The sequence below is a fragment of the Myripristis murdjan genome, chromosome 23 (assembly GCF_902150065.1).
Source record: "Myripristis murdjan chromosome 23, fMyrMur1.1, whole genome shotgun sequence".
In the NCBI taxonomy this organism is placed as follows: domain Eukaryota; kingdom Metazoa; phylum Chordata; class Actinopteri; order Holocentriformes; family Holocentridae; genus Myripristis; species Myripristis murdjan.
Window position 1 is genome coordinate 5,881,984 of NC_044002.1, and position 12,884 is coordinate 5,894,867.

Sequence of the window (12,884 nt, forward strand, 5' to 3'; positions counted from 1 at the left end):
ACATAATAGATTTTTGTAATTACTTGCAGGTCGATTCCATTCCCTATAATGCACACTAACTTTTCCCAGTTTAACCAACTTTTTTATTTACTACCACATCTCTGAAAATAGCACAGTGCCGCGTTAGGCAGCCGACTTAATTCACTGCCTGCTTGCACACAGTCTAATAAAAAACGGAGCCGTAAAGGAAACTCTTGGCTGGATCGCAATGAAGTGCATGAAACATTTCCAAATGAACGACATGTAGCGCAATCCAATAATGGTCTTTTGGCCGAGGCTACCAAACCCTGTTGATTTGATTCAGTGTATTTGTAGGATAATGCCGTTGCATCAGGGCAGGCTTTAGTGCGCATGAAAATAAGTGTTGTTGGGTAACAGTTGCATCGGCTGTTTTCAGCGCTAGTGACGGCCTATAGATGGTTTTGTGGGTGGGAACTGAACTTCGGCTCCCTATTTATAACTGGCCGAAGAAATATTTTTTGCAACTGCACTAAAAGGTCAATGAAGGAGTTGGCTTGAAAATATCTGTAGATGTTTTCGGACATGCGCAGATGAGAGATGCCATATTGGAACGAGGGCAGCAGCTGAAAGACGTCGCTCGCGCTGCTCCTGCTCAGCTCACGCGAACGAGGAAAAAAAAAAAAAAACAGGGGGTCTCGGGAATCAGACGCGACAAAAAACTTGGACAGGTAAGACAGGTGACGGCTCCACGGTCCGGGACGCCGTTTCCGTGGCTCCTGCCGGCGCCGCTTTCGTTATTTCGACGAAGTAAACACGGGCAGAGTTGTCTTTTTCCTCCTCCTCCGCTTTAAAAACCTTGAAGTGCTCCCGAGGCGGTTTCTGTAGAAACGAGAAAATACTTAGCAGCTTTCGTTCGCGAGCCCAACTTGTTTCAAAGTGTCTCACGCGCCGTAATTAACAGCCTTCACCGGCGGAGAGGACGCTGTCTTGTGGCACTTTCGGTAACATCGTTTACTATGTTATTTCTCCTCTGTCTTTATATTGTATATTATGTAATTAATTGGTTTGGAAATAACGTATTTTATTGCATCTGGTGTGTGCGGAAAAACACCCGCAGACTGCCGAAATGACATTTCTGTGTGTTTTAGTGCCGTGTTTAAGAACACGAGGAAATTTCCTTTGATGTCCAAACAAAGTTGTTTTTATGAATTCGCACTAGAAATGACTTATTGCTCTCATTTGAGCATTGGTGAGTCATATGGGATTTTTTTCACACCCATAGGTGCGTGAAAGCCATCGGAAAACACCGGACACTGCCAAAATGTCAAAGCACTTTCAACATGGCGGGTTATGGTGTTGTGGGAAAAAAACTGCACCTTAAAATCTTTGAACGAGGAAAAAATAAAACGACGGCAGATAGCAGGCCCGGTTCTGTTTCTTTTGATGCACATACACGAGGTTTAATGAATTAAATTCAAAGTGTGCATTTGGCAACTCCGTGGGAGTTTTTTTCCGCTGCAGTTTTGAGTGTGCAAAGTACATGAGCGGAGTGCCAGCCAGCCTGCTGGTCGGCTACACCCCTCACAGCCTCATCTTCCTTATGTGCACTAAACGTTTCCTCTTTCACTTTTATCAGAAAATCCGCCAGATCATTCGATGTTTATTGCTATATTTTATCAAAATAGACACCGGGTTGTTTCAGATGGCCCCGAAAGCAAGATGATTGCATTTCACCTTATGCCAGCTCCCCTAGATTGATATGTTGATGATTGTGCAGTCGGACGAGATATTTTTCCCAGTGCATTGTTTAAGTATGGTTAAATTTGTAGTGATTAAGCTGATAATTGGGTTAAACCGCGCGTATCAGTTTAATTATTTCTTTTTTTTGCGGGCGGTCTGCAAATCCGGGGTTTAGCTTTGCATTATTCCCGAGGAATCCTCCTCCAGATTAAATTCGTCACCATAATGAATAGAAACAATAAAGCCATGTTATGGAATCGACGATACACGTTCATCTGCAATGAATAAATCATGCATTTGGACTTCTTGATGCCCCAAACATATTTTTTTCCATGAGGCTGCGAATGGGGATGCTGCCAGCGCAGCTCTACAGATAAAGGCACATGGCAAAAACAGCACTTTTAAGGGGGGGGAAATGATAACGTAGCCATAAAGGTAATATAGCCTATATATATATATTATAGATGGTCTCCATTTTCTCCACGAGAAAAAGATCAATACGACTGCTGCGTATTATTGATGGTTTGGGCTGGTCGCTCTTCCACAAGAACCACACAACAGTCCTTTTTTATCACTTACCGGGTTTTTGATAACGTATTGCCATTGTATGTTAATCCCTCTGTGAATGTTCCTTAGGAAAGACAGTAATAACATATTGAGCATGTCTGGGTTAAATAAAGAGACAGCGATAGAGAGACAGACAGTGGAGTTCACTTTACAGGAAATGGTAATTAAGTCAGACTCCCAACTGTCTTTCCTCCTCTTCAGGATTTCCAGCCTGCTGTTGGCAGACTAACTCCACTGGGTCATATCAGCTTATATGTCAACAAGGGGAACTTTTCAGCAAATTGAAATTTTGACTTAGCCTCTCATTAGAGGGCAAACAAAAAAGCTACAAAATGTGTGGAATGTGTTGTGCACATGTCTGTCTGTAATAGCAAGTTGTTTCCAGCTATTTGATGTTGCTCAAAGAAAAGGTCTGGGCTGAGGGAGTGTCCCCTGGCTGCCTGTTGGTCCGTGTTTCCCTCGTGGTCTTTTACTGTTTTGTGGTCCACTGGTGGCAGTTACTGTTTGCACTTCACCATTTTACAATCGGATGATCTCAATGAGCAGTATGAGCTGTTATAATTGAAAACTGTACACTCAGTGAGAGTGCACTTCATGAGAAATTAAAGAGAAAACAGGAATTACAAAGAAGAAACAGAAGTCAGATGTTACCACCAGTGTCTCTCGTCACCAAGGGGAAGCAACTTCTGGATGGATCTAAAAGTGGAGAACCTAATAGGGAGTAATGCAATAAAACCCAAACCCATGCAGTGGTAGTTAATCTCTTAAATCCCCCATTAAATCTTTGGCATAGATGGGTTTAGGAGAAGGCAGAAGGACAACACGTGGATGCCCACAGCCCCATCAGGGACTAATCAATAAAAACCCAGTGCTTCTCTCAATCTGAGACAACGGGGGCAGAAATGGCCTGCGTCTGAGATTAACTCTTCCAGACCAGTTTAATCCCCAGCGCCCAATCTGGGCTGCTCTTTGGGATGCTCTCATCCAGTGAGCCTCATGGCATAGATCACACTGAAGTTGGATGAAACCCGGCTCCAGTATGTTCCAGGAATATAGATGGAGCGTAGCAGCGTTACTTTCCAGTTGACATCCATCAACTTTTTCAAATTGTGCAACGGCTTTTTAATGGCTTCCTGTCCTTGAAGTTCATGAACTTGCTGAACCCATAAATGACCGTGTAACCCCTTTAAAGTCAAGTGAACATATAAAAAGCCACAACATGGCTGCTTTTATGACACTCCTTGTTTTTGTTTTGATTTTCAAATAAAACCTGCTCCCGTTGTTGCCAGATATTCATGAGACAGGGCTCCTGTGCACCCTAAAAAGAAACACTCTTGCACGCTGGTGGTTTAAGTGTATTTTGATGAGTTTCAGTGAGCTCTGTAGAGCGTCTAATCACAGCCGTGCAGTGACGACAGCGCTGTGTCAACGCTGCTGAAGATTGCAGGGCACTTAGGCAATACACACTGATAGATTGTGTGTGCGTGTTTGGTGGTGGTGGTGGGGTGCCGAGGGGGGGCAGCGGACGGCGTCATGTGAGCCAAATTAGCTCAGCTTGTTTACGCAATGGATGTATGCTGGGATCACTGTGGGACAGGGAGGAGGGGGCGTGGTGGAGGAGCAGGGGGGCACCTTTGGGTGGTTGTGGCGACTTTGTAGCCTCACATTAAAGACATGCAGTTTTAGAAGTAGCCAGCCAGAGCCTGAGTCAAGGATATTCGTGTTTTTGTGGCCTCCTTATCTAAGCATTTGAGGATTTTCATTCCATTCATTTTCAGTAGAGCTCTCAAGTATTTTTGTCCTTCTCCTCCTCTTTCTGTTTTCTCAGTCACATCCTTGGATGGACACTTATTGCAGAATAAGGATCTTTTCTGTTCTTTTGGAGAAGAATTTGAAAGTTGAAGTCAGACTGTAACTGAGAGCTGTTTTTTATGTGTTTTTTTTTTTTTTTTTTTTTTTTTGGTCCTCCCTTAAAGTTGTTGTTGGGTTTTGGCTTGATTGACGATTGCTGTGTGTGCAGTTTATCTCAGTGCTAATTGCCAGGCTGATGAAAGTGGGTGGAAGTCGGTGAGTGAGTCACAGTGATGTGACTGCATGACCAAGGACAACAGCCAGGCGAATGACAAACATGGTCTGTTGTTTTGCAGATGATCGTGTTCACATATTGTTCTATTGATATTCAGTTGCTTTAAATAGAGTTTATAAAACTGTATTGGATAGATGTATTTAACTGCCACCTTGTTTTTGTGTTTGCTGTGTGGTTACACTTGACTGTTTTTTTCCGCACCTGGAATCCACTGTTTTGTTTTGTTGTGTTTTGTTTTACAGTTTTTTCACCCTGTATGACACTGATTAAACTTACCTTGACAAAAACCACTGGATTATGACACAAGACCTTCAGATATTGTGTTTTTCAAACAGGAAAGATACGCATTGGTGCTCTTGGACATCAAGAATTGTACTGGGAAGTAAAAGAGAAAATATTATGATAATAATTATCTTTCATGCCATAAAAACATCCAAGCAGCCCCCCCTTTCCACCATGTCTAGGCACTCATGCATACTGCATATTAATGAGGAAAAACAGACTTTCTTGAAACTGCTATAGCTCCTTAGTGCTCTAAAATAAAGAAGTTCATTTTAATGCCACCCATATGTAATGTCAAGACCAGTATGTTGACGTAGATATATTTGCAAATTAATGCAATAATTACGTTAATGAATGACCCCATTAGCCTAACAGATTGTGTTTATTATATCATGGTGATTATGGCAGGACATTAAGCAGCTCAAGCGCCTCTTGTTTATGTCATATCTGTGGTCATAATGTTTACTTTCTCACTTGCTATATTATGATGCATGATGTGATAATTGGTATGAACTGTCACGACATTATGCTGCAGTTTTTTTTTTTTTCTTCTTTCCATAATTGCCTCAGTGGATCTTTTCAAGGCAGACTAATTTGTCACACTGTAGTATCGCTTGTGTCTTTCCAGTTTTTCTACTTTGTTTTACTCTCATTGGTTATCTGATGGAGTTTTGCTGCGGTATGCAAATCCAGGCAGCCAGCAGACAATATGCATACTCAGATATTACAGTCTGCTCACTCCAGAGACAGGAGTTGGTCTGCATTGAAACAGCATAGACTTTCAGCTCAGCTTTAATGATGCTGAAAATGAGTTTGAATATTATAGCCAGCTAGATCCTTGTTTTTTTTTTTTTTTTCTTTTGCCTTTCTTTTGTTTTGTCATCTATGGAGCCATGCGCCGCATTTCTGTTTCTGCGCTGCCCTTCCCAGAAATCAGCTGTCAATCAAACCGCGTGGGCGGCACTGTGACGTCTTTCCTTGGATTTTCTGTTGAGAAAGTTCGAGCTTCTGTAGGTGGCATTCTTTTGTTTGTCATGCTAACTCGCCAGTTCTTCCGCTATTTACTCCACGAAAATTGGAAACATGAAAGGCATCATTTCCTGTGTGTCAGAGGATTTCTCAGGAAAGAGCTATGACACACCAGCTGCTGGGAACAGCAAACACCATGATCCTTTTGGAGGTTAAATCACTTTAATGTTAAGACAGTGGGCAGCTGAGAGTGGCAGAACAGGCATTTATTCGTATGAAAATGTCACAAAACAGCACATTAAGGTCATCTATCTTCTCCATGTCCAGAGTGTTGGGGAAAGGTGGCGATGCAGTGAAGAACTGACGTACGACGGGTCAAAGGTTAAAGTTCACGAGGAAGAGGAGGTGCAGGATGCAGTCTCGTACCCAGGACCAGCCGCTGGCCCCCGCTGCAGGGAAACCCCACAACCTCACCAATGTCAAGGAAGAGGTGAACACAGGTAAGGGTGTTTACCTCTGCCATTAGCTTTTCAATTGGCTCTGCACTGGTCTGCTCCACAACATTCCCCCAAACAGATTAACAGACTGGTGTGACGGGTGCAGATTAAATTCAAAAGCATATCAGGAGTTGTTTCTGGTGCCAGTGAGAGGGAAGATATTTTTTTCATACATGTTATGATTGTTGATCTGTGTTTCATGGCACTGCTGCCTCTAAGCTGAACTCAAATTAATTTTTTTTGTCTGCTCAGTAAAAGTTTTTGTCCAAAACTGAATGTAGGAAAATGTTCACAAGCGTGGCTATATTGCTCTAACAACATCTTTATTACACAGGAACTCTTTGAAAGAAATGAGAATCTCCATAAAGCAAGTTCCTGATGATGTTGAACAGCTCAATCAAACTCTTTGCAAAGACTGAAAAAACACACGAACACAAGGCTGTGGTCCCCGCTGTTTACAAATAAATTTACATTCATTTACATTGTATTGCAGATGGACTTTGTACAGGTTTTGTAGACCTGTAGAATTCTTGTTTGTGTTCAACGTCCAGTCGAGGTCTATTTTGTTGCAATGCTAACAACCGAGTATCAGAAAATCCTTTTAAAATTACAACAGGTGCCATCACCATGCACTCAGTTAGAGTCTCATCTTTTGCTAACATTATTGTGATTCTTATCTCCCTTACTTGACTGTAGTAAAGTTGAAACTCTCTCTATTAAGTGTGTGTGTGTGTGTGTGTGTGTGTGTGTGCGCGAATGACAGCAGAGGCTACAGTCTATTCAAACAAACTCCATCAACAATAGTTTCCTAGCCTACTCTCTCATTAGACAGACAACAGGTTTGATCCACACCATCCACACAGTACAGTCTCCAGAGACAGCCTAAAGGCACACACACACACACACACACGCACACACATACATAGATACAAACCAGACAGAGTGAGAAACACTGACACGTTATACTTTCAGTATATCAGCCTCCCACAGGCAAAGTGAACATTTCTCACCTTCAGGAGAAACATTAGTTGTATTATGCAAGGCTCCTTGGAACACAGTTCTTCCTAACTCACACACACACACACACACACACACACCATACTTTTGTATGACCTTGTTTGGAATTTTGACAGGATTAACTAGATTTACAAATCATCAAGACGGTGGGTTTAATTGTGTGTGTCATCCTGTAAAATGAGCTGTATTTTTTAGCATTTGGCAAAAAAAGGCTGGTTGTCGTAATGATGATTGACAAGCGGTTTCATCCATTCAGATGCAGACTCCATGGAAGAGGAGGCGGAGTTTAACTGGGAGGAGTACATGGAGGAGACGGGGGCCAACGCCGCCCCTCATACCATCTTCAAACATGTGAGTGACTGCGTATGATCTCCGCCCTGAGCTTTAATCTGAACCCCTTGGGACATCCTTTAAATGCAGAGTGGTAGATAAGTGGCATGTGCAGAAATCTCTTAACAATGTGTTGGAGAGAGCCAGGCCTTGACAGCACTTTACTAACACTGTTGAATGGAGAGCTCTCAGTGGCTCACATCCCTTTTGACGCACAAGTTGTCAGACGACCTTTGCAGTTTTCTGGAAAAAAAAAAAAGAAAACAAAACGTGGGAGAAGTTACTCACATGCACAAATGACAACAACTTACCACAGTTTCAGATGAGCCACAAGTGGAATATGAACGGGCGCTGTGGGCACCCGTCACCAACCGTGTGGAGAATACCTTTGACTGGTGGTAAAAAATTACTCATAAGCTATCATGAACAATCATCAAACCTTGTCTGTCGCTAATTCAGTTTTCAAGCTTTTTTCAACACAATCATTCTCAACCTGCAAAATTTAGTTGTGTTGACGGTGAAGTGTGGCAGATTTGAAAAAAAAAAAAAAAAATTATATATATATATATTGTTGGTGTGTTAACGATGCACTTAGATGGCTAACTGTCATTGGGTTAACACATAAAATTTTGGTGTTGTTCGTTTGATATGCCACTGGAAAGTAGCGCTGCATTTTTTTTTTTTAGCATAATAGTTGTACATTTTAACTGTAATTTTGCTAAACTGTTAAGTTTTTTGGGCCTCTTTAGACTAATGACATGTCTCAGGTCAGTGCCATCTCTAGACATTTCGGGTCCCTTGGCAAAAAAAAGAAAAAAGAAAAAATCATTTGGGTGCCCTTGTGTTTTTTATGAATAGATCAATGTGGGTCCAAAAGATGAAAAATCTGTCTGCCACAAAGACCATGACACATTGCAGCATTTTGTCTTAATGTGTCTTTGCTTCAAAATGTACAAAAGATGGCATCAGTTTTTGAAAGCCAGGAGCCAATAGCTTTTATTTTACCCTCTGAACAAACCTGTGTTTATTTCTTCATATTTTTCATTTTTTGAGGGGATGTTTTTTTGACTAATTTTATGGTCATTTGTCTTGTAATATAATTTTTAATATATAATTATAATAATTATGAGTCTTGTTTTCTTGTTCTTTTTTTTTTTTTACTAATTTATTTTTTTTACTTTTTTTTCTGATTTCCAGTTAATTTTCTTGTCATTTGTTTCTTGCTATTTTTTTTTGCCAATTTGCCCAGTGCCTTTTCCCCCCTGTTTTTGAAAGTGAATTTTCTAAGGTTTTGAAGGGTTAGTTGAGCTTTCAAAAACATCTGATTGGTTTAGGGGGCCCTGTATTAAGGTAAGAGGGGCCCCAGGCACTGTGTCTCATATGTCCAGTGGGCCTGACGGCTCTGGCTTGGGTCAACAGAGATCACACCTACAGTTTGTGCTGATGTGCGTGAAAGGCCAGCTGTGCCTCTGAAATAAGCACAGTGCTTCCTCGGTTTTTGCTTGTGTTCATGTAATAACTAGGAAAAGGCATGTTTGACATTAATTAAATAGCTGAGTGGTGTTGTGGTAGCATATCATGTTATTGTACCATTATCATCCCCTCCTGTCTCCCCTAGTCTTTCTCCTATTTTTTTCTCTTTTTTTATATCTATCAAATGAAGCACATATGCCAAAAATAGTTTAAATCAACTGTTTTATACATACCAGTGTTTTGCAGTGTGGCACATTTTAGTGTATGCGCCCTATACATTTTCTTTTGAGTCAAGCAGTGGCTGTTAGCTAAAGGGTTTCTCAGCAAAAAGTGAACCAGTTACACCTGAAAGTATTTAAAAGACGAAGCCCAGCTCACAACTCCAATTTAATATGTTTTTAAACCTAGTTTTTGTTTCCACATGTTCAGAGCAGGTGCACACTCTGTCAAACCCACTCGCTCCTCAGCAGATTATTCAGCGCGGGTCCCATTCACACTGAAAGGCCTTTAAGCCAAATCACTGCTGTTGAAATTTATTTTGTTGGATCACTGTTTATATCTATTCTAAGACTGCAACCCTACCTGATACTAACCTTACCTTGCAGAGATGCCAAAAAGAAATGCATGTCCAAAGTAACAGTAACAAAAGATGTCACTTCTGCTTTTCTACCTACACTTCTTCTATTTATTTTGAACTCAATCTGGTCGGGGTATGTGTCGTTTAATTTTGAGGCTTCTTCTCAAATTACAGTTGTCTGTTTGGTGTTCTTTCCATTGTTGCATTCATTGATTTCCATATTAAAAGTGACTTATCAAAGCTGCATGGGTGCCGAAATTATGACAACTATCTCAGCTGAATGATGAAAGATTACTTATTGTCAAGGCAACGCTAACTTAGCGGATTGGAGTGTTCAGATAACAGATGAACAAAGGTTCAGATTTTGTATGTATATCCATGCAATCCAAATGTGTTGGATTGCGTAGTAGGAAAAAAACAACTGGGGAACGTTGAGCTGCGGTGTGAACAGAGTCTGTGTTTCTTTAGTGTTATTTATTTGTTAGTTTGCCACTAGTACACTGGATTTTGGTTGGATGGGATGCACAGCTCATTTCACTTTTCCTCCATATAGCAAAAACAGTGCTCATAAATCACTGCAGTGCTCTTGAGGAGGGTGTCTCCATCACTCATGCCAGCCTCCAGGATCTCCACTTGGATGACAAAAGTGGTGGATAGAAGAGATTTCTTTAATAACCAATGCATTTCAGCCAAGTCAAACACTTCATCGGGGTTATAGCTAAACTTTTAAGTTATACACAAAATGTACAGAATTGCAAAATCATAGCTAAAGAGAGCCCTTAAAAACGAGTGAGGTGGCGCAAAGCTGAAAAATTGTTTTGGAGGATGCACAGCGACCCACGTTTGTTTTGGTTTCACTTTCAGCGCAGTTTTCAACCCCCGCATTTCCAAACTAGCTTACGGCAGAAAATAGTTCCACTGGAGTTTTAATGGACCAAACGTTGTGACTGTATTACACTCGCATAGACTGACAAATATCACTGTGTGGATAAAATTTCTGTTTTTTGTTTTTTGTTTTTTTTTAATGAAAACACCACTGTGCTTAACATTTTTACTGTTTTAATGTATTTTGCCAGTAATGTTTGCCTCAGGGTAGTCAAAATTCTACTTCCCGGTTGCAGTCACAGAAATCAGGATTACACAGAGTTCATCAGTCTCACTATCTATTTGCATATTTCAAATCTTAAATCTACTGCATGCTATCTGCAACATTATTATTATGTTGTTAACCAAAGAAACACTTGGCCACTAGATGCCTTTTCTCCAGAGACTGTCTATGGTGTTCAAAGTGTTTCTTCCTAATGGAGCATCTGGCTGTTTATCTTCACAGGGCAGGTAACTTGTTTGGAGCTGGCAGTCATGACCAAGGTTTATCTACAATTCGCAGAACATTACTCGTTTATTGCTAAATGTATGTTATCTGTTACTGTTACAAATTGATAACGTGGTAGAGAGCGACACATAAAATACATCACCATTCTAATACGTCCACTTGTAGGTGACCCTGTACACTTCGCTCTTCTCCAGAATTATTTTCCAGTTGGAACTTGTACGGCTGAATTACTCCTATATTACCGCTTGCCTCTGTGTAGCATGCAGTTGCTAGCAAAACAGAAAACAGGCAGAGGTTTATGTTGATGAGCAGAGTCGAAGGTAAGCAGGTATGCAACCGGCGGAGGGGTGGGTGGAGATTTGAATAGAAGCAGGGACTATTTGCATATTCATAGATCCATGCATACTTAATGAAGGCAAAAGTATAGAGTTACATGAAAGCCATTTTAAGGCATGAAGGGATTTTTTTTTTTTCATGGGGAAATACTTGTTAATATGTAATTTTGTTGAACAGAGATGTGTTTTTAAGGGTTTAACCAATGCCAGGAATGGGTCCTTAAAAAATCCAGAATTCTTCCCCAGTGGACCCAGTGGTATTTTCCCAGTTCCCAAGAAAGGGAAACTAGAGATCGAATGCTTTGTTTCTCAAAGTGTCTGGCTACAGGGTTCCTAAAATCTTCTCTTGATTTGTTCTTTCAAGCAACACTATTTTATGTTTGTCCTATTTAATTTTTACTACATGGACAGTCGTATAAATAACATTTCTAGTTTTACTGTAATAAAACACTTGATGTAAATAGTCTTGCTGCTAACAGGCAGTCATCTCCTTGTCTCGGAGGCAGTTTATATGATTACCTCATTTAAAATTCACATTTAAAATTAATAAGTCACCAAAGGATATTCAGTGAAAGGATCACTCCTTAGCGTGTCCCAGTGTGTAAAAACAACATTTCGGGGGTGTATGCGCTACAGTGGACAAAGGAAGGCTTCTTTATTTGTGAGCTTTGACCAATAAGGCAGTTCTCACAGGTCTTATTTTCTAATTTAAGTTCTGTTTCCTGAAACTACTCCTTTTTATATTTGCCTGTTGTTGTGTATTTCCAGAAATACAATATCTGTATGTCAAAAGCAAATTTCTATGTCCATCTTGTGTAATTGAGTTTTCATCCATAGTCATAATTTACATACAAAGGCTTGGTGTTCTTGTGGTTCCTGTATTACGAGGTCAACACAGGCTGATTCCACATGAAGGGCTCACAAAGGGCACATTTCAGCATTTAATGAAATTAGTCCAAAGTTTCAGCGGGCGCTTGATGTAATTTTACTGGTATTTACCATCCCAAATAAACTCTGTCTATTACCAAATAATTGCGAGGCATTACTCCCATTAGCATGTTACATCACAGGGAGAGCCAGATGGGTGAGTGCAGTTGATCCTGGATGCGAGGCCTTTATCCACCTCAGCTGACTCTGTATTTGACTGAGTCCTGACAGAGCAGCTGTCTGCCCCGATGAGGCTCACAGCACGCAGCTCCATGCTCGCCGGCTTGCAAAGGTGGGGAAATCTCCACCAGTAATTCACGGAAGATTTTAAGCATATCTTTCAGTCTCTTACATCACTCGAACCACTGAATCTAATAATAATGAGGACCGGATTAGAATATGTGGATTTTATGTCAGACAAACTGTCTATGTGCTGATTTGAATGGCTGAGTTCTCTTGGGAAGCTAAATTGCCTTGTTGGTAAGTGGATTGAGTCACTGGGAAACATGAATTCCCCAGAAAAATGTGATTCAGTAAAGTGCAATAGGCTTTCCCATCTCTCTCTTGCTCTCTCTCTTTCTCTCGCTCAGCAGAGCCTGGACAAATTGAAACAGTGATTTCTCTTGGGCCACACACACACACACACACACACACACACACTATCACACACATGTACACACAGCACACAGGCACACACAGGCAGTGTGCACTACTGAGGCTGCCTGTAGCTCTCTTACATAAGCAGACCAGAGTGATACAGCACATTTGCATTGTTGTAGCAGGAAGTCAT

General features: G+C 40.9%; 1 protein-coding gene across 3 annotated transcripts in view; it reads left to right on the plus strand.

Annotated features, from left to right (window-relative positions):
* Positions 1 to 413: 413 nt before the first annotated feature.
* Positions 414 to 12,884, plus strand: part of sfmbt2 (Scm like with four mbt domains 2) — a 42,369-nt gene continuing 29,898 nt past the window's right edge. For 2 of the 3 annotated variants that reach the window (XM_030045701.1, XM_030045703.1), the window contains exons 1-3: positions 414 to 689; positions 5,933 to 6,105; positions 7,376 to 7,470. In XM_030045701.1, the coding sequence (XP_029901561.1) occupies positions 6,018 to 6,105; positions 7,376 to 7,470 (183 nt within the window). In that variant the 5' untranslated portion in view covers positions 414 to 689; positions 5,933 to 6,017. Of the gene's footprint in view, positions 690 to 711; positions 963 to 5,932; positions 6,106 to 7,375; positions 7,471 to 12,884 lie in introns of those variants that run through there. The other variant, XM_030045702.1, reaches the window with a different exon arrangement.